The sequence below is a fragment of the Coturnix japonica genome, chromosome 1 (assembly GCF_001577835.2).
Source record: "Coturnix japonica isolate 7356 chromosome 1, Coturnix japonica 2.1, whole genome shotgun sequence".
Taxonomy (NCBI): Eukaryota; Metazoa; Chordata; class Aves; order Galliformes; family Phasianidae; genus Coturnix; species Coturnix japonica.
Genome location: NC_029516.1, coordinates 172121240 through 172141270, shown reverse-complemented (window position 1 = coordinate 172141270; position 20031 = coordinate 172121240). Strand labels below are relative to the sequence as shown.

The following is a 20031-nucleotide window of genomic DNA, read 5'->3' as shown; positions in this document are numbered from 1 at the left end:
CTGCACCCAAAGAGATCTCAAGCAGTGCAAACCCCAGAAGCTGTTTGTTCAGAGCTAACCTGGGCTTCCTCCTCCCGCCACAAAGAATCACGGTGTGCAAAGAAGGAATCCAAATGATCCAGAGCTTCCTACCTCTTAAAATGTTACCACCAGAGTGGGAAGTGCCTCTTGGGAAAACACAGCATTGTGTTAATTGTCTTCAAACCTGGCTGCAAATGCATGCGTTTGCTTTGAGTTGACACACACCAGTGATTCTCCGACCCCTCCTCGCTGCAGAGCTGTATCAAAGATTTCCAAGACAGAAGCAGATGGTCTACCAAATAGTATTAGATCCTTCTTAGGAGAACACTTTATATTTTAATTTAGCTCTCAACTGCTCTTAATAGGGAAGGAAAAAAAGCTTCCAGCTGAAGCATCACATTTCTTTGAAACCTTCAAGGAATTGACTGGAAAGACGTGTTATAAAACGAAGCAGTTAAACTCAATGTTTGTTCAATGCAAAGAGTCAGCACTTCCTATTCAATGTCTCCCTAATTACCCCTGGGGATCAAAGACTTTCAAGCGATTGCCTGTCCGTTCAAACTACTAATAGATGATCACTGGCCCCTCCAGTGCTATGGGAGATTGCTGGACATTTCTCATTTTCTACAGGGAAGAAAACTGTCATTTTAAATACTTAGCATACTTTTGTGGGTATTTTTGGGATGATTTTTTAAAGCATCAACCTATGGGGAAAAAAAAATCGGCATAAGGGTGTGGTGGCTTAACCAAGGAGCTGTCTGCTTAAATACAATCTGCAATTTCCTTCACCATTGTGAAAGTAGAATAGGAAGTTGAAAGATGGATCTCAGCAACATTTTGCTGCTGCTAGGCAGCTTACAGAACTAAAGCAGCTTATTTCAGCCCCCACAGCTCTAGTAAATTTGGTGCTACACATGCTCAGCCCTTTCACTGTAAAATAATATTTTCCCTTCTAGATACCCTTTCTGGCAGAGACCATATTACTATAAATACTACTGAGATATTTCTTCACTATCAAAGTCAATTATAAGATGGTCCCACTGTACCTCTAAATGGAGTTTTAATTTGTGCATATAATATTAGAAAATAATAGTTTTCCCATTGGGGTACTCACTTCAATTAGAGAAATGAGGACAGGCAGCCCTACCAGAGGGCCTGCTACCTTGCTCTGCAATTACTAAAATTCTGGGCTAGTCTGTTGTGGACAGTATAATTTTACAAACAACATTTCATTACACACCTATAAGCCGTGAGACACTAATTAAAAAGGGTATAATTTACATAGGTAAATCAGTAACCTCTTGCATGCTTCTTTTTCTATTACCTCTACCAGATGCCATGACAAAACCTGCTTTCCCACATAAATAGAATAGGTTGCTTAAAGTCTAAAAGATACAGTTTGTTGTCCGAAAGTCACAAAACCTCCTTTTTTTCTTCACCTCAGCATAACAGAGATAGGATCAGAGTTTAGATACAGTATCTGGATCTAAAGGTGGTGAAACCCTAGCACTGATGTCAAGAGGGCTGTGGGTGCCCCACCTCTGAAGGTACCCAAGGCCACACTGGATGGGCCCTGGGAAGCCTGAGCTGGTGGGAGGTAACCAGCCCATGGCAGGCGCTGGAACTGAGTGGGCTTTAAGGTCCCCTCCAACCCAACAATTCTGAGACTCTATGATTGTATAATTTTATGATTCTGTGGTCTCAATTTACATGCTAAGATCAGTATATTCATGTAGAATTTGATCAGAGAATCATTAGAGTTCAGAAAGATCTCTAAGATCATCAAGTCCAAATGAGAAGTGATGGTTTGTCTGTTTGCCTGCCCTTCTGAACACACACCATTTTGTTATAAGGATGAGCTGGAGAGTGCTGCTTATGGTTTAATCCTAAAACCAGCTGAAAACTGCAGCTGCGTTACTCATCACTGTGCAGGCTGGAACAGCACTAGAGCCCCACCTGGGTTGTGCTACTTGCTGCAATAAAAATGAACAGAAATGACAATCTCAGAATCCCTCGACACCCAAAGCACAGGTTTAACTTAAGCTGTACTTAGCTTGAGTGAATCTAGTGACTTCAAGAGCACGATGGAGGTGCTTTAAATTAAGTACAAAATTATACTTTTGGCAGATCAGGGAAGAATGCTCACAAGCATCATCAAAACTGAGCTCTAAAGCAGAATCCCATCGACTTGGTGTCTTTGGGGAGAGATTCCCAAAAGATTCATCTGCACATGTATAAATGAGCATCTCACTGCTTTAAATGCTCTGAACCGGACAAGTATATGGGTCCATTTAAAGCAGGCTAAGAATCTTTTAATTCCATGTTTTCTTTACATCAATTTGAAAATCAAGCAGATTGACCCAACAGTTCATACAGAGAGGGAAAATTGCGTTGTTTTGTTTTCCTTTTTATTTTTTTTCTTATTTTGCCTGTACATAAGCTCAGCAAACTGACACAAACATACAGTCTGACCATGCTCAAGTAGATGACACAGTGCAATTAATGACACTAGGAATTTTTGTCTGTCCAGGCACCATGGGCTAAACCCAGCACAGTACTTTCTGGTACCATAAATCCCAGTGAATGGCTCAGATCCGAAAGCTCTCTCAGTAACAAAACGTAACATAATCTGATGATTTGTTCCCCTGGACTTAGAACTGATTCCAGCACATAGATTAAGGCAAGTGCTTGCAAGTGCAACCCACAGTGAGCTCTTAAAAGACCCACAGCCATCTTTATATTTAATTACACCTAAAAAAAAGTGTTTGCTAAAGAAACTCAAAGTTCGCCAAGTCAAGCAGTTGAAAGTGAGCAAAGAACTGAATTAAGATTTTAGATCAGCCCCTGTATGCATATGTAATCTGTAATAGCCTTTAATTCCCCCATCACAGGCTATTTTTTTTCAATTGGTCCAATGCTGAGCAGAACAATTGCAAAGAGATTGCCACTCAACCCTGGCAACTCCAGCATTGTAGCACGTTCAATTGCTTTCTAGGGATGCCATATGTGCAGCCTGGTTGGTAGCAACAGGAGGGGGTTGGAAAGGGAAGGAACACACTCAGTGCAGGCAATTTTGCTATTGTACTCTAAATAGGTCCCTATTGAGCATGTCTGAACTCAGATTTTTGAGCAGCCAGCTCGTGTGGATGAGGGATATGATAAAGCACACACTATTGTTGCATCTAATAGAAAAAGATGTCACCATTCCCTGTTACCTACAATAGGGATATAAATTAGCAGCAGATCCAAAGGCAAGGTTTTGCAAAAGAGATTCAGAACTTATCATCTTCCACAAATCTGTTTAGGATACATTCACTTGTTATCACTCCGACAAAATACTAATTTTGTCTCATCATGGGTCAGAGGCACAGCAATTTGCTTTGATCCTTCTTCCCTGAAGACTACATTAATATTAGCAAATTAAACAGTACAAAGACATGTTTCTGAACACTGAAAATTGACAGTGTATAGCACTGATATGGTCCTTGCTAGCTGGGATTCCTATGCACAGAAACTCAGCAGCTGTCTGACCAGTGTCAAAATCATGATAGAGTCCCTTATATCAGAGATCATTCTCTACAGATGGTTTGAGCACAAAATGGGTCCAAGCTGGACCAACTGGATGCCCAGAAGCATTTCTTTCACAACCTTGAGTAGCCCACACTGCAGCGGGGCTGAAGAAGGTGCACTAATATGAACAAACTGTTAACAACCACTGGGATTAATACCATTTGGAATATCATTGTATTTTGATTGTGAGGGTTTCTTCCACCAGCAGCCCAAGGAAGACCATTTGATGCTTGATTTCATTATAATTTCTACCATTACTAAAAGAGATTCTGCTCCACTGATTGCCAAATTAGAGCTTCTTTTTAAATACTTAGTGTAAGCACAGCCATCATCATGCTAACTGCCTGGTTCTGCTTTGCTTTCTAAAGAGTCTCTTTACATAATGAAGTGATGCTTACAGTTGTACCAAGCAAGCAAGGTGTGATGCTGCTGCTGCGCTTCGTGCTACCGTAGTTGAAAACTGTTAACATATGCCATTCTCATCGTCTTCCTAGGCACAAGATTCTGTCTGCAATAAGGACATGCTTGGAACTGAAGGTATGATAAAATCAAATAAAGAGGTAGGCAGGAAAGGATGGGGACGGTGAGAGAGTTTATTAGATTTTCATTTAAACACAGAGATTCAGCAACCTCTAGCTACCTATTTATTGAGCATCAGATTCTGATATCTTAAAGCAAACTGCATAAGTGGTCCTTTCGGAGCTTTTAAGCTTCAGCATAAGCAGTGGTGTTGAAATCTTGTCACAGAGGGAAAGATTGGGTTGAGCATTTCTATATTTCACAGGTCATCTGGCATGTTACCTACACTGTGTACTTAACACCATCACTTCATTTAATGGTGTAAAGATGTGTACCTAACACATATCTCACCTTCAGCTACAGGTGAAAACAAATCTTAGAGAATGCATCACTGCACGTATCCAATAGAAATGTATGACCTGGCTGCAAATGGGGCTTTGAAGATGCCTTCTAATTTATGCTAGAAAAAGAACAGGAGATAAACCCTAAGCTATAACTAAGGAATGTTTTTCACTGTCAATGACATCTCTGAACTTACTCTTATGACTCCTTTCCCACACAAATGTATGGTATTTAAAGACACTGAAAAAAGCACATTGCTGGAATCATTTCTTTCTTTCTCCCTCCACTTAACTGCAATTAAATTATGTTATTTCACACTAATTAGTATGAAATAAAAACACAGACTCAAGGAGAACTCGTGTAGATATTTAGATCTGTAAAATTGATCTCTTTTCAGTGTCTGTGTGCAAAGGTCAATCTAAGCCATGAAATGGAGATTATAGCAGCACATCTGTGCCACTGCCATAAAGGCAAGGTCAGCACTTTTGGTTCAGCATGCTGTTATTTTCTTTTCTGGGGGCTTACAGCAACTATTAAAGCTCACTGAAAGCAACTAATAAAAGCTTACAAAAGCTGAGAGGCCATATCTTTCCATTTACTAAAAAGAGATGGAAATTAAACTCATACCTTAATAAGAAGGTATTAAACATTCCTAAATTAAACATCTCTAGTGTTAACTGTGATGCTCTGTCACTGGTGTCTGGTTTTGTGACAAACCTTGAGATCAGGTAGGGCCCTCTGGAAGCACAGACTCACTCTGCTTCAGAGCAATCAGAGATTCAATCGTATCTGGGGTCTTCTTTGAAATGGAACTCATCCTCCCTGAGATCCCATGGTGATGAAAGAGAAATCAGACTCAGACAAAAGGACCTCTTCATTCAGTGTCAAAATTAAACAATGAGCAGAAACAAGAAGTAATATATATAAAAAAAGAACAATAGGAAACCAGAAGGTAATCTATATAAATCTAAGATCGTGCAGGAAGTTGATAAAGGAAGCAGAGAACTTGAAGACAAAAAAACATATAGCATTAAAAAAACAAAGAACAATAGAACATCTTTAAAGTGTATTGAAATCCAGTAAGCTGAGCAATGATACAGCTATTTACTTGATGGAGATGGGGAAATTGTTAATAATGTTTTAGTAAAGGCTAAGATGTTCAGTAAGTATTTTTGTTCTGGTTTTTGAAAACAACTGAGATAATGCAATTATTTCACAGGAAATAACTTTTTTTTCCAGTCCATTAATAACCAGGAATAATATTAAACTACATCTATTCAAGGACAAACATTTTTAAATCTGTAGGCTCATTTAACTTGCATCCAGTAAATGAGATGAGCTAGCAGAGGAGGAATCTGACTCACTGATTAATACTGAACCAGCAACCAAGAGATTAGAACAGGGTTAATGCTGTACAAATATTTACGAAGGGAAAAGAAGAGGATGCAAGTCACTTGCACTGGGTAGCCTGACATCTATTACAAACAAAATAATGGAAAACATAACATGGAATTCAACTGATGAAGGATGACAAAAGAGAATGTATGTTAATTCGGGTCATTTATACTGCTCTTCTGAAAAATAGATACAAGGAAGCAAACAGTTACTCATATTTTGACAGAAGAACAATTTTATAAAGTTTTTGATGTGACTTGGTTTGACTTTGCCTAAATTTGGTACGATTTTCAGATTCAAGAAAAAAAACAGAACAGTAAGAAGGAATACAGAAGCAGTATTGAAAGAAGAAAACATTTTCAGTAATGGGTTTCCTTTCAGCATTTTAAATTACCATACATTACTAGTTACATGGGTAACTGGTCAGAAGAGCGAGCTGTCACTGACGCTGACAAATATTCCTCAGTTATCTCCAAAGGGGATGAAAAGCTCACTGACAGACCTTGAAACCATGAGCACTGGTGAAAAACCACCAAGCGGCGACATTTCTGATGAAATTTAACAGTTGACAGCTGGCTTGAAATTATTCAACCTTAACGTCAGCGTTATATAAGTAAATATAAAAGCATGGATGAATAAACGTGCAGATGACTCCAAGACGATTCTAGAAGCAAACACAGTGGTGAGGATGGGACAGATAAACAGGAGAGCTAGAGAGCTGCCAAATGTGAATGGTTCAAACAAAATGTTCTCTGCTATTATCAAAGGCTGACATGTATGCAAAGAGTCATCAAATCACTAAGGATGGAAAAGACCTCTAAGATCCCCAAGTCCAACTCCGAACCATCTCTACTATAACCACCGACCGCATCCCTCATGATAATCTAAGTTCATAGAATCTGGTTGAAAGGGATCTTCAAGATCATCCCACCCACCAACTCAGGCTGCTCCATACTACCTTGAACGCCTCCATGGATGGGGAACTCACAGCACAGTTCCACTGTGCCAGTGCCTCACTGCTTTCTGAGTAAAGAATCTCATCTTAACATCTAATCTAAATTTCCCCTCTGTGTTTAAAGCCAGTCCCCCTTGTCCTAACACTATCAGACCATATAAAAAGTTGGGTCGATCCCCCTCCTGCTAATAAACTCCCCTCAAGTACTGGAAGGCCACAATAAGGTCTCCCTGGAGCCTTCTCTTCTCCAAGCTGAACAAGCCCATCTCCCTCCACCTTTCTTCAAAATGAAGGGCTCCAGCCCTTTGAGCATAAGTTGTGCCTACAAGCTGGGATCATTGGTCATTGAAATACCAAGGCTGAAGGAGTAGCAGAAGATGCTGGTAACAAAAATCCAAGGTTATTTTCATGCTGATGAGATCCTCACAAATCTAGGTTCAAATCTATGATCTGAAGTGGATATGTGATTTACCGGTGTCCAAAGGCTGGATCAAGCAGATGGAGGTTACCAGCCCAAAGTGTCCTAAGCTACATGATTTAAGAGTGTTTATGGCTTTTAACACTAACATTTACACAAGAAGTTTTAAGTAAGAATTAAGGGAATGCACCCTTCCCACTTTGAATCAACACTCAACCTGTTCATAAAAGATGCCGTGCTTGAACATGCTCCTTAGCACTGAGACCTTGGAGAAGTGCTAAGCACTCACAAAGCAGAAATTCCTCTGCTGAGCTTCAAAATGCATTGCCATCAAATGGAATAGCTCAATTTTAATACTCCTCGGTTTTGGACCTATCCCACTTTGTACATCGGGCAACTCAAGCGAAATCAAGTGTGTTTCTGTTATTTTTTCCTTTTTCAGCAGTATTTTCTGGAAGCGCCATTTTTCAGGAGTGTATACATCACCGTGTACTTCTCCTATTCCAGCATTTTTAATGTCAGGCTGCAAATCTTATTCGGGTTGAAAAGGCAAATGTTCCTTCATGGCGATTCTATGGGAAGTTTTTAACACCCACCTGAATGAACTGATCTTCACAAGAATAGCTTTGAAGTGGAATCTTGTATCTTTATAATCTTTATTTTAAAGCTGCTGTTAGATCACCTGTATTTCTTTTCCCTTGAACTATAAAGCTAACAGTAGCTACTATCCAAGGATACAGTGCACCATCCAAAACAAAAAAACACCCCATGCACATAATACAAACCCCTCCTGACTTTGAAGATGATGGTGAATAAGATGTGGGTTATAGTTAACATCACCGTGCATCTAAAGCAGCAGTGAAAGACAACACAACAGGGCAATTCAAGAGTGGAAATTAATAGCCTGTCTTGAATTAATTTTGTTTCTCATCCCCGATAATTACTGTTTTGTGTACAGATACAATACAAACAACCAAATGCCTTTTCTTGGCTGTGTTAGGCAAAACATATATGTAACATTCTTTAGTGCAGCTACACTGAGATGCACTTTGTGGATGTGCCAGTGCTTTGTACAGCACCATGTGTGGGCACGTGGAGAGGAACAAAGAGTAATGCCATAAAGTGACTGGGGCTGAAACATTCCAGCAAGTCATTAACTGACCATAGGTCTGACAAGGGAAAGTTTCCTTTGACAGATCCCTGCTGGCAGCATCCTGAGCTCTACACTGCTCAACCAGCACCTGGCAAGCTGTGCCTGCAGCAGCTGCCCTGCCTGGTTCCTTAACAAGAGCCCAGTGCTACTGAGGCTCACACAAAGCCCTGTGATCCCCACCTCTGTTACAGGACAAACCTTAGAAGAGATTCCTGTGACTTGTCTGAAATGAGGCTGAAAGCTCACTGTGACAGCATCTCCCTGTGTGCCTGAGACATGTTTTATGTCTTAGCTTTGTTGAGTCACTTGTAGTTCAGCAACAGAACTGACACTTCAAAATGGATGGAAGAGTGTATTTGCTGTCTTTAGCCAGGTCAACCTCCAGAATCAGGGATTCCTAATAATACTTTACTAGTCTTGGCCCAGCTCCTGTTGCAAACACGGGGACCAATGCCATTGACTCTGACTGCATTTAAACAACTGCTAAAGTAAATGAGGTTGCTCCAGTTTAAGAGGAGCATGTGCAAGTGAAGGATAAGGCCCGTGCTTCCCAAATAGCATTGGGTATAGGGAGTTAAAAAGGGTTTTTTTTTAGACTGTATCAATGATAGATAATCAGACGGTATGGGAATCTACTTCAAAATTGAAAACTGAGGAGCTGGATGCAATTTAAACTGTAGAATTGCCATTGAGGGACTGGCACTAAGCATGCTTGTGTGCTTTTGGAACTACAGGAGCCAGATTTAACAGAAAAAAGCCACATATTCAAGCACTGCTCTGTAACATTAAAATGACAGCGCTGGGTTGTAATGACGGTCCCTTTCAAGCAGCATCCGGAAATGTTAAATCTTACAAATCTACTGTACATAAAATATATTATGGATGATACTATGGCCCTTTTCAAAATGGATTTCACTATTTTGTAGATGAAGGGTAAAATGAAGTAAATGAGACCTAGAAATACTAAGTGTGCTGAAAGCAGTAATTTGGGGAATATGTGAAAGAACCAAAAATGGACCTGGAAGCTTTTCTGTAGGTAGCAGATTGAGTTCATAACATAAAGGCTTTGCTAGAACAGATTGTTGAGCTTCTGCATTTTATCTAAGATAAGATGGAAAGCAATGAAAAATCATTGTGAACCAAAAGAACAAATGGTAAGAGTAGCAAAACAGAACTTAGTGTGGGATCTGAAGAGAAATACTAAAGCAAGAAAAGAAAGAAACTTGGTGGGGTAACAAACTGCTTTGTACTTAAAGTTGAATAAAAGCCTTACAACTGGGGCACATAGCCCCAATTATATAACTCAATTTTAAGAATTAAACATTAATAAAGACTCCTATTGTCCTTAAATGGGATGTAAGCACATGTTAATTGGTACATGACACATCCATAGTTGACCAGCTACACAGTAAGAGTTTTGGAGAGCTGCCTTAAATTGGGTTTACTACATTTCATCAAAGAATCAGAGAGAGACTGTGCTAAAGTTAGCTTTCAGGGTGATCTTCTGACAATACACAGAAAGACACTTTATAAACACATCATAGTCCTAGCGTGGTTTTAGTGTCAGAGCATTTTGCCTGTAGCAAGTAACACTGCTCTTTTCTGAAAGAAGCTGTGTCTGAAGAGAGCTCAGACGAATGGAGACCTGAAAAGCAGAGAGTTCTGACTCCAATCAAATGAATGACTGTTTTGGCTTCATAATATGTTTTCCAGCCCTAGCTTTAATTTCAATCAAATGTCCATCCTTCTTGCTGTTCATGAAATGTAACCGCAACACATGCTTAAGCATAGGAAAATTGCAAGTGCCTAACTACATCAAATCGTGCTCCCATCTCATCTGGAATCTCCATCAGGCGGAGGATAATACCTTCTGTCTCAGAAGAAAATTATATATTCTACTCTCCTTCACTAATTCGTTTAGAAACTATTCCGTGGATATAGCCAAACAGCTGCTGGGTACGGAGAGCTGGACGACCAAACACATCATTTCTATTGCTGTACTCAAAAATCTTTCTCTCAGGCAGTGCAAGCAGTGTCAGAGACTTTAGAGAGCTGCGTTATCAGAGCTGGCATCTACCAGGTACTGAATGTGTAAGTGAGGTATTTGGACAGCAGCACACCTCGTGGTATTATCTCTGCCATAAGCTTCTCTCTCTAAACTGCCCCTCCAAGGCAGGGCTCCATGCCATCCAGAATCCATGAAAATGTTCTGTGTCTGTCAACAGAAGGGACAATCCTAAGATGGACAATTTAATTTCAAAGTGCTGTCTCTCCACGACCTCCTGGAACAGCAAATTTGCAGGTCAGTGGCAAGCTGCTTAAAGAGGCCTTTCATTTCTGTGGCTCCAGAGGTGCCATTCCTGCCGGTTTAATGTTACAGTCCCGATCTGCCACTGCTTTTCCCTTTGGTGTTCTCACCCCACGAGACAAGCTGCTGGAGAGCAACCAGGATTTGCATAAGCCGCGTGTGTGCACAACTTTGATGTGCATTGTTGCCGCTGCCTTGGTGTGTGCCTTTGAATATTTGAAAAGGTGGCAACAAGTCAATCAAAAGCCAGTTAATTCAAATGAAAACCAGCTTCTGGTGCTTAATACACCCTGTTACATTTTGTTTGTCATTATCTCTCAGGACCAGTGACTCAGCCCTGTGAAAGCTTCAAAATGATCACAGTGCTGACACACGATAGCAGCCGTTCAGCTCCCGTGGACTTTACTTATGCCTCCTCCCCTCTTTTTTGAAGAGGCTCAGTAAGATAAGTGAACCTCAGAGTATTAAATACCATCAAGTCTTTCTTAAAGTAATGGAAATGCTGGCTTTTAGCCTTAAACAAATGATTTAGGAAGCATTTCAGATGAATTTGAAAAAAAATAATAATGATGTGGCTTCAGCAAAGAACTTCAGAAACAACCAATAGCTCATTGTGGTCACCCCCAGGTGTGTCTGAGCACCTGTAACATGGAAAGTGGTGGCAGTAGCAGAGCTCTGGACATTTCCAGCTCCACACCATTGTGCAGATAGGCAGGGCATGTGATGGGTAGATTTTAAGATTTAAACAGAGGACTGTGAAGTGTCTGATGCTGTGATTCTCTAATCACAGAATTATAGGATAGCTTGAGTTGAAAGGGACCTCAGCCTCAAATATTGTCTAGTTCCAACCCTGCTGCCCCAGGCAGGGTTGCCAAACACTATGTCAGGCACTAGATCAGATTGCCCAGGGCCCCACTCAACATGAAGTCTTAGGCTTAATATGATGTATTTCCATTAACTAATCAGAGTACAAAAAGAAAAAAAAAGAGTGAATGCCCAGAACTTCCATTGGACCAAAGAGGAGCTGTGATCTCCTCCACTGAGATCTCCAAAAGATGTGAGACATGGGAGTGCTGGGCATTCTGCTCTGTGTACCCGGGCTGAAGCACAGGGGGACCAGATGGACCCAGTGGAATCTCCAACCTCATCCACTCTGTGATGCTGTAATCCCATCATTCAGTGATCCAAAGCCCACTCACTTAAATGGAAATCTCTCCAGTGACCTCAGTTTTGGAGGACATAAATGGTCACTACAAGTCTATGGTTATCTGAACAAACAAGAGCAACAAACAAGAGTTCCTATACAGGTCACGCCTTCATACTCAGGACCTGTTGTATGTTACCACTCAGATGGCCCCCAGGGCAATACAAGGAGCAGAATACTGCTTAAAATTGTTTAAATGGGGAAAAGTACTTGTAATAAAATGCAACTAAGCAAAAACAGGGGAAAAGAGAACTAGAGGAAAAACAACCATTTGCTTTATAAACAGATCAGGTTATTTAAAAGAATTACATGGTTTGGTAAATAACAGTGTGGTCTTTATCAGAGTGCTGAATGCCTCAGCTTAACTTGATGAAAGCACAAACATCTCGACTCCACAATTACTCTTTTTCTTTGGTCTAGGTGATACAATTCTCATCTGCAACTTGACAGGATGTAAAAAATAATTACAAATGAAAAGGTTATTCATAATTTTTAAATGAGTTAATTAGTAAACCCCACCAGAATCACTCATTACAGTAATTAATAATTGATTATACTTGAAATTAAACACAATTTTTCATCAAAATCTAATTAAATATCTGCCTTTTTGCTTGTTGATTAGAACACTGGGTCTGGTAGAGACAATCTTTGTTAAATATGTTTATGCTGATCTGAACCATCAAATTTGATTTTTAATAATTGATAGTTCCTTTAGAAATTAGCAATTATGACCCATAATTACAGCAGTTCAACCTGATCAACGCTGCTGGCACCTTCCCAGTCCACCACAGGACCTGTCAGGTGCTGCAGAATTCACCTGAATGGGGATAATAAGATGGGAGAGCACTCAATGGACCTACCTGTCCACGTACTCCACTGTGATTCTTAAAAGGAAGCCCAGTCTTTTCAGAGCTTTGAAAGGATTTTGAGCAGGAGAACACCAAGCACAAAGCCACCAAAATCTTCTTCATCTATCAAATGGCACATACCTTCTCAACCAGAACTAGCGGGCACTGCTATTTTGAGTTATAACAATACTCCTCTGACACACTGAGATAATGTCCAGAAAAACCATGTTCAGGGCATAAGGAGAATACCAGACAAATTAGAAAGGCGAGTCCAAATGTACGTAGAAAATGATGAAAATTGACTGCATATTCCATCAAGCTGCTGCTGATTTAATGTTGGTTAATTAATCATTCCTGCTCCTTCTTACAGGAGGCATGAAAGTGACCAAAGTATGATACAAGGCAGAAGTGGAGAAATATCAGTCATTAAAGATGTGTACATGAAAGGAGCACAGTAAAAGCAATCCTTTGTGGTAGTGCTAATTAAACTGCTGTGAAATGAAAGTAAAAATCTTTCGATCCAGGCTAAGATTTGTAATTCTAACTGCAACCCTTTATAGATCATTAGAGTACAGGAAGTCACCGTGAAATCAAAAAGACTCATTTGGGCCACGAGGCATCAGCATTCTTACCTATGACCACATCTGTATGTATCTGACAACCACGGTTTGCACTGCTGACAGCTTAAAACGGGAGGGTAGGAATGGACCTTTCTAAGACATTTATAATATAAATATCAAGTCTGACTGAGGAAAAATAATGTTAACACTTCAAATTTACAAAGGGCAAAATATAATTTTCGCTTTTAACATTCCAATTATTTTTGGAAGGAACACTGACAACCCTTAGTAAGCAAAGACAGTCAGGTCACGCACAGCTCAAGAAAAAACAGTGCTGCTCCACAGAATTAGCAGATATTCCCTAATTTGCCCTAGTCAAAGAAGGCTCTTTTGGACCCCAGAGAGACTCAGTCCTTCCCTGTTCCTTCAGCTTACACTGTGAGTTTCCAAACAGTTGGTTAAATGGGTATGCTATGAAAGGCAGAATAAAAAGACACTTTTCTGTCCAGACTTTGGTTCTGACCCTGCTACCATTAATTAGTGGCAGAGAATTCCCACTGACCTGGATGAGATGGTGATTAGGACACGCACCTTACTGCTGGCTTTAATTAGGATTTGCTGAATCCTTTGGGAACATCTGGTGGGTTTGTCTCACTCTAGCACAGAATGGGAACACAACACATGACTTATGCTCTGCTAGACTCTTCTGCATGTGTTAGGCTAAACGCTGCTCTCTACCATACCATCTTCAGTCAAGAGAGGTCTTATTTCCCCATTACAGTGTACCATCAGCTTGAACCTCTTGTTCCCAAACATTAGCGCTGTGGGTGATGTTGTGGAGAAAGGCAAGAAAAAAAACAAAGAAACAAACAAAACAGAAATAAACTTACCTATGAAATATGCCAGCAGGATCACCAGTGTGACCGAGATGACAATGGCACTCAGGGCAGCACATTTCCAGTTACAGTACTTATAGGGTTTCTTCAGGTTAAAGGCAGGCCTAGAGAAGGTACTTCTGGGAAGGGGCCTAGGGGGAGGTGAGTACACAGTGCTGGACGTCAAGGGATATCCCGGCGACGTTGTACAAAAAAGGGGAGAAGTGCCTCCAGGTTTAAACAGGAAGTGCCTGGGGGAAGAAAGACCAACAGCAAGTGATTCCTCCCAACATTCAAAGTAAAGAGGGACATGAGGGGAGAGGATGGCGACGGCTGCCAGGCCGAGGGCAGCAGCTCCACACAATGCTGGCTAAAGACACAGATGGCATGCACGAAAGAGAAGAATAAAAATCAAATCAAACACACACACACACACACACAAAATTCACAGTGCCAACAATGCCACAGAGAACTCGTTGAGGGCAGGAGTCCCTTCTGTGGAAAAGCTGGCGTTAGAGTGAAATGGAGACCCCAAGCAGAGCTACGACAGACTGGTGACCTGCTCAGCTCCCAGGGACGTGTCCGACTGAAAGGGAGCGTGAGTTGAGTTAAAGAAGGGAGGGTGTTCCCCAATTCATTGTCTGATCACTGCATGAGAGCGTTTTTGATACTGCATTGCTGAATGGAGATGGGGGAGGAGAGCTTAAGCCATTCCACAGCACCCAAATTGTCACAGAGGGGAATGCTGACGCTGTCTCCACATTGCAAAGTTAAAGGTTGGGCAGAGGGATGGCTGGAAACACCAAACCAGAGTTAAAGCCTTGTGTAAAGGCAGTGGGGGCAGGCACCTGCTTCCAGAAATAGGTTCAGAGCAACTCAGTTTGGTGCCTACTTTAACAAGTGTGAATTGCTGTCTATGGCAGCAGCGTTTCCTGTCCAGTGACACATTGGGAGGCACCATGTTTTGCTCACTTTTATGACTGTGATCTGAGAGCCAGCCTACAAGGACCTGTGAGACTTTCTGTGTGACTTATGACAGAGCAAACAGAAACCACTGTAATCCATGAGCTCCTGAAATGAAGGGTGCCAATGAGAGCTCGTTTATGGGAACCCTAAATGAGAAACCTAACTTTGGTGGGGCATCATGAAGTACAAAGCATTCCAGCTCTGGGATTGAAATGTGGCCAACAGATCTGACCATGATCTCACCATGCTGATGTCAAATACAGATGTCACATGTGAGGAATGGGGATCAGTCCCCATGTAGTTTGCACCTTCTGCCATGGTTTATAGGGCCAGACTTGCAGCCAGCATAAATCTAGTCATGGATCCATGGGAGTCAGTCAAGCCAGTGGATGTGATTCTTTTTTTCCCCCTGGAAGTCACTTATGCAGTCACAGGGGAAATGGCATGCAAAAACATCACCATGCGGAAAAGCCACTGATTCATGCAAGATAAGGTGACATACAGCTCTCTGAAATAGGTGTCTGTACTATTACAGCCATGGTTTTACAGGTGCTCAAAGCATGGCTGCTGACCATTAGAGAAAGATCAATCATTTCTACTAACGGTCCACATCAAAACACTCATTTTTACAAGGATTCAGATACTCTTCTGTGTTTCAGAAAGTATCTGTTTAGACGGATGCATCTGGTCTAGGCAAGGAAGTACCTACAGCATGCAAGAACACCAATTAGACCTTTGGTTAGATATGGTTACCAATTTAGAACTGCCAGCACAACAGTGACATTTTTGGCACTGTCATGTTAAAAGTTGTTTATAACTTTAAAGTTAAGTGATTAAAAGTTAAGTAAAATTGCTAGAATGGGTGTTTGAATCTATCAGAGGATTGATTTGATACCACTAGTAGACAAAGCACCTTTTGTAACATAAGGTACCATTTAACAGTGAAATATCAGGCTGCTAAAACAATAGTGATTGAAGCTCATGATCAAAATGAAGTTATTCTGAATTTGCATGGGATTCAAAATTGCTGTAGGTACTTCTTACGAATGAAATGACTTTTTCAAAACAGGAGGAAAGAAAGCAAATGGAATGTTGTGGCTCATTAGCATATTAATGAGTCTTCCATTAATATGTACAGGACACATTGCTTCAGAACCTCATTTTTTTTAAAGCCATTTTTGGAGAGGCCAGCAATGGTGTTACCCTTAAACATCATTGATATGACCAAATGCTTTCATGCAAGGATCATAACAACTGTACAGTAAACAGGAAGACCACATAAGTGTCACATACCCATCATTGTAAGCACCGTCATGTCGGGAGGAGGTGAGAATGTCCATCTCAATGAGGTTGTCCTGCAATGTCTCTAGGAATGTCTGCTTTGCTATGTTTCTACATACATATGGAGACATGAATGAAGCCAGTGAGTCATGCATATATGAAGTGTGATCTTATAAACCACAATGGTTATAGTGCAATTGTGCATGGAATTAGAATGATGGGTCATATATTTATATGTATAAAATGCTACACATATACATATACAGCCTTAAGAATTTTTCTTCTCTATATATGCACTATATATATATGCATTTACATACATATAAACACACACACCCATGTGCATGTATAAAAAGTTGAAGCCTTTGTTCATTTCACATTATTTATTGCCGGTGACACATGAAAACTTCTCAAGTGCAGGATTCAAAAGAAATAGGTGTCAATCCAGCACAGCTGTAACCTTGTTATACTCCTGTTTCTGTGCAAAGGCACACCACAGCATCTCTCTCACTGTGGCTGAGAACTGGTAGTGAAATGTCCTCATGGATCTCCAGTGAACATGTGCCATGGTTTTGCTGGTTTGCTTGCTTCAGTTTTGGATTTGACAACTTTTTTTTTTAATTGCTAACTTGATTAATTTGTCAACTTTGGAACAACGAGAGCTCGATATTTAGAAGTTTGATTTTGAAATCTCTACTTCAACTTCTGAACCTCTTGCTCAGTATGAATATTCCAAACAAAAAAGTCTATCAGTGCTAAACAGGTTGAAGTTGAAAAAAAGGTTTTGCTGGAACCCAAATTCCAATAGCAGAGTTTTGGCTATAATCTGGATAATACAGGCCGTAGGCAAGATATACAGGGCCTGAATATTAAAAAGCCTGCATTTGATTTTGCACACAATAGCAATATTTTGCAGTATCCAGCCTTCCCAGCATGTACTTTGATGAGTCACTTTTTGACCCATATATGCTAAACTGCTTTATACATTTTGAGGAGAATAGCAGGAACATAAAGAATTAAGTTAAAGGCACAGCTGGGAAAAGATTTTGTCTTTCTCACCTTTGGTCTTGGTTCTTAACATCTGACAAAAGCACATCCTTCCCATCTTTTTTAAAACCAAAAACCAGTCCTGATTTTGCCCATGCCTGTTTTCAACATCAAAATTCTAAGTCTGAATACGAATAAATTCCCTGGTCAAAACTAGCAAAAGGAACATAACAGCATTGTGACACTTTCTCACTTATGCAGGATTAAGCACTTACAGGATGTAAGTGACATGATGCGAACTCAAATGAGAACTCTTCTGTCAAAGCAACTGGATTCAGGTAGCATGCTATACCAAGGGAAACCAACCCTGTCACATTATACAAACCTTGATACTGCCTTTTCTGAAATGTCCTTAACCTTCATTTCCATTTCTACTTCCTCCTCCTTCCTGCTGCTAATGCCAGAACTTGCTTATTTCACCTCACTGCTTTTGAAGGCCTCTGGGCTTCTTTGCCAGCACAGATCTATTCCTTAATTATAATGTAAGTAAAGTCAGTCCTATTCACAGCTTTGGAGTAAAGTGGATCGACATGCATGAGCTGTGTGCCATAGCATTTGAGACATCAATCCATCCCCAAGTGTTTGCTGCTTCCTCACATTCCCTAGGAATGCAGGAAAGGTTGGATGTTGAATTCAATGCAAAAAGAAGCAGCATATGTGCATGCACCGAGCATTTAATGGGTAAGAGGCAAGGCATCTAGCAACACACTGATCAATACAAGTTCATCAGTAGTTAAAATCCATGTTAGATTGGTTCCATGAATTTCAGTTGTGGATTGTCAAAAGAGCAGAAGAGGAGTGGGTTACCCCATCTTATAATGTGTATAGGAGAGGTGACTGGTCACAGATGTGACTAATGCAGGACCATCCTCGCTGAAGGCTGGGCAGATTCTCCTCCCTTGGAGATTACTTGTGAATAGCTGTCTGTTTACAAACCACTCTCCCTTCTCACTGTGAGTTGAGTAGTAGAATATGACCTTACACAATTACTACATATGATTTTCTGGGAATGGAAGTCTCCTGCAAGCTGCTGGTTTGTCAACCAGACATCCATCTAGTTGGCATTTATTTGCTCCCTGCAAGGTCAAATGTAAAGGAACAGAAAGGATGCCTAAGAAGAAGGAAGAGTGAGGAATAAATAGCGGGAGAACTGACTTACCTGTCAGGAGTGACTGCTGAGCAAAGATCTTCCCATCACAACCTTGATAATATATTGCTTTTAAAGCAACAAAAAAGGAGCAGATGGGAAAAGAATGAGGAAGAAGGAAAAACAGAGAGAAGGAGGTAAAAGGAAACAAAAAAAGAGGAGGGGGAGAAGAGGAGAAGCTCTTCCTTTTGCGACATATAGTTTTTGTATATGGGATATGCTTATCATGTCAGTCATATACTCGTGTGACACATCTCCTCTTGCCTTTGAGTTACACGTTGGAAATTTCCAGGCAGTGAGAAACAACTCAAACTTTCCAGTTCTGAATATTGCCTGCAGTCCCCAACAGTTAAAATCAAACCTCTTCAAACCCTGGGGTGCTTAAAAATCTAGAACAGTAGGCACGTTTCCCAGCCTGTGACAATCTCTGTTTAAGAGATGTAGATTTTCCTTCATGTTTGCTCTCAGCGTTGACCAATAAGACATTTAAAAAGAAGGAATATTCAATAGAAATACAATTCCATTTTTGACATGAGATTACAGTAATCTCCTATTGCTATACTTCAAAGGCCTTAATTCTTGGATTAATGTCTCTTGGTCAGGATTTATTTTTTACATGTTGGACATTTTATTCTGTTAAGAGGAATTCGTCTCTTTGGTTCTAAAAGTCTGCAGTGGGGAAGGCTGACTTATGGGACAGGTGAAACTGGGCATCCAAGTTTGCCAAACAGATCTGAAGCCTTTTACATCTACAGAATTCTACTGAAGGAAATAGAAATTCCCTGCATGTCTGAAGAGCAGATTATCAGAGTGGAGATTCACCAATCATCTACACAGTTCTTTGTGACAAAATTATAGCTTGTTTTATTATTATTATTATTATTATTTAATGTTTGTTCAGTGAGGGAAATAAAAGCCTGTCAGTCCTGTTCTGTCAATGTGCACGTTGGCCGTTTGGCACGCCTTTCCAACATGTTCATTGTCTTCTAGAGCACCGGGCAACACTATCCCATTCCATCCACAGTGTCATAAACCACATCAGTCTTCAAAGGATCTGTTATCTAATTAACAAAATGATTCAACTGAGTATCAGTTACAAATATGAGCAATTTGTGAGGCATTATCATCGTTAAATGATGCAGATTGAAGTCCTCATGTAAGTAGATGTAAAAAGTGAAGTCGAATTGACAGTAATAATGTGACAACTCAACCTGCAGAAAGAACCACTTACTTCAGCTCCTGGAAAACTTTCATCCCCAATGATTTCGTGAGGAAGAAATGAGGCCTGTCTTTAAGCACACACTCATTTACAACTGAACAGAAACAACTCAGAATTAGCCAGATACTTGTTCTCACTACAAACTCCTGCACTTATTAAAATGTGATACAGTTGCCTCTTCATCTCACTCTCCATTGATCACC

The 20031-nt window shown here is 40.5% G+C and overlaps 1 protein-coding gene across 16 annotated transcripts in view; it reads right to left on the bottom strand.

Annotated features, from left to right (window-relative positions):
• Window positions 1-20031, bottom strand: part of TENM4 (teneurin transmembrane protein 4) — a 1512248-nt gene that overhangs the window by 190634 nt on the left and 1301583 nt on the right. For 13 of the 16 annotated variants that reach the window (XM_032442260.1, XM_032442263.1, XM_032442261.1 and 10 more), the window contains 2 exons: window positions 16428-16526; window positions 14184-14419 (listed from right to left, as the gene is read on the bottom strand). In XM_032442260.1, the coding sequence (XP_032298151.1) occupies window positions 14184-14419; window positions 16428-16526 (335 nt within the window). The remainder of the gene's footprint in view (window positions 1-14183; window positions 14420-16427; window positions 16527-20031) is intronic. The other 3 variants (XM_032442267.1, XM_032442273.1, XM_032442268.1) reach the window with 1 other exon arrangement.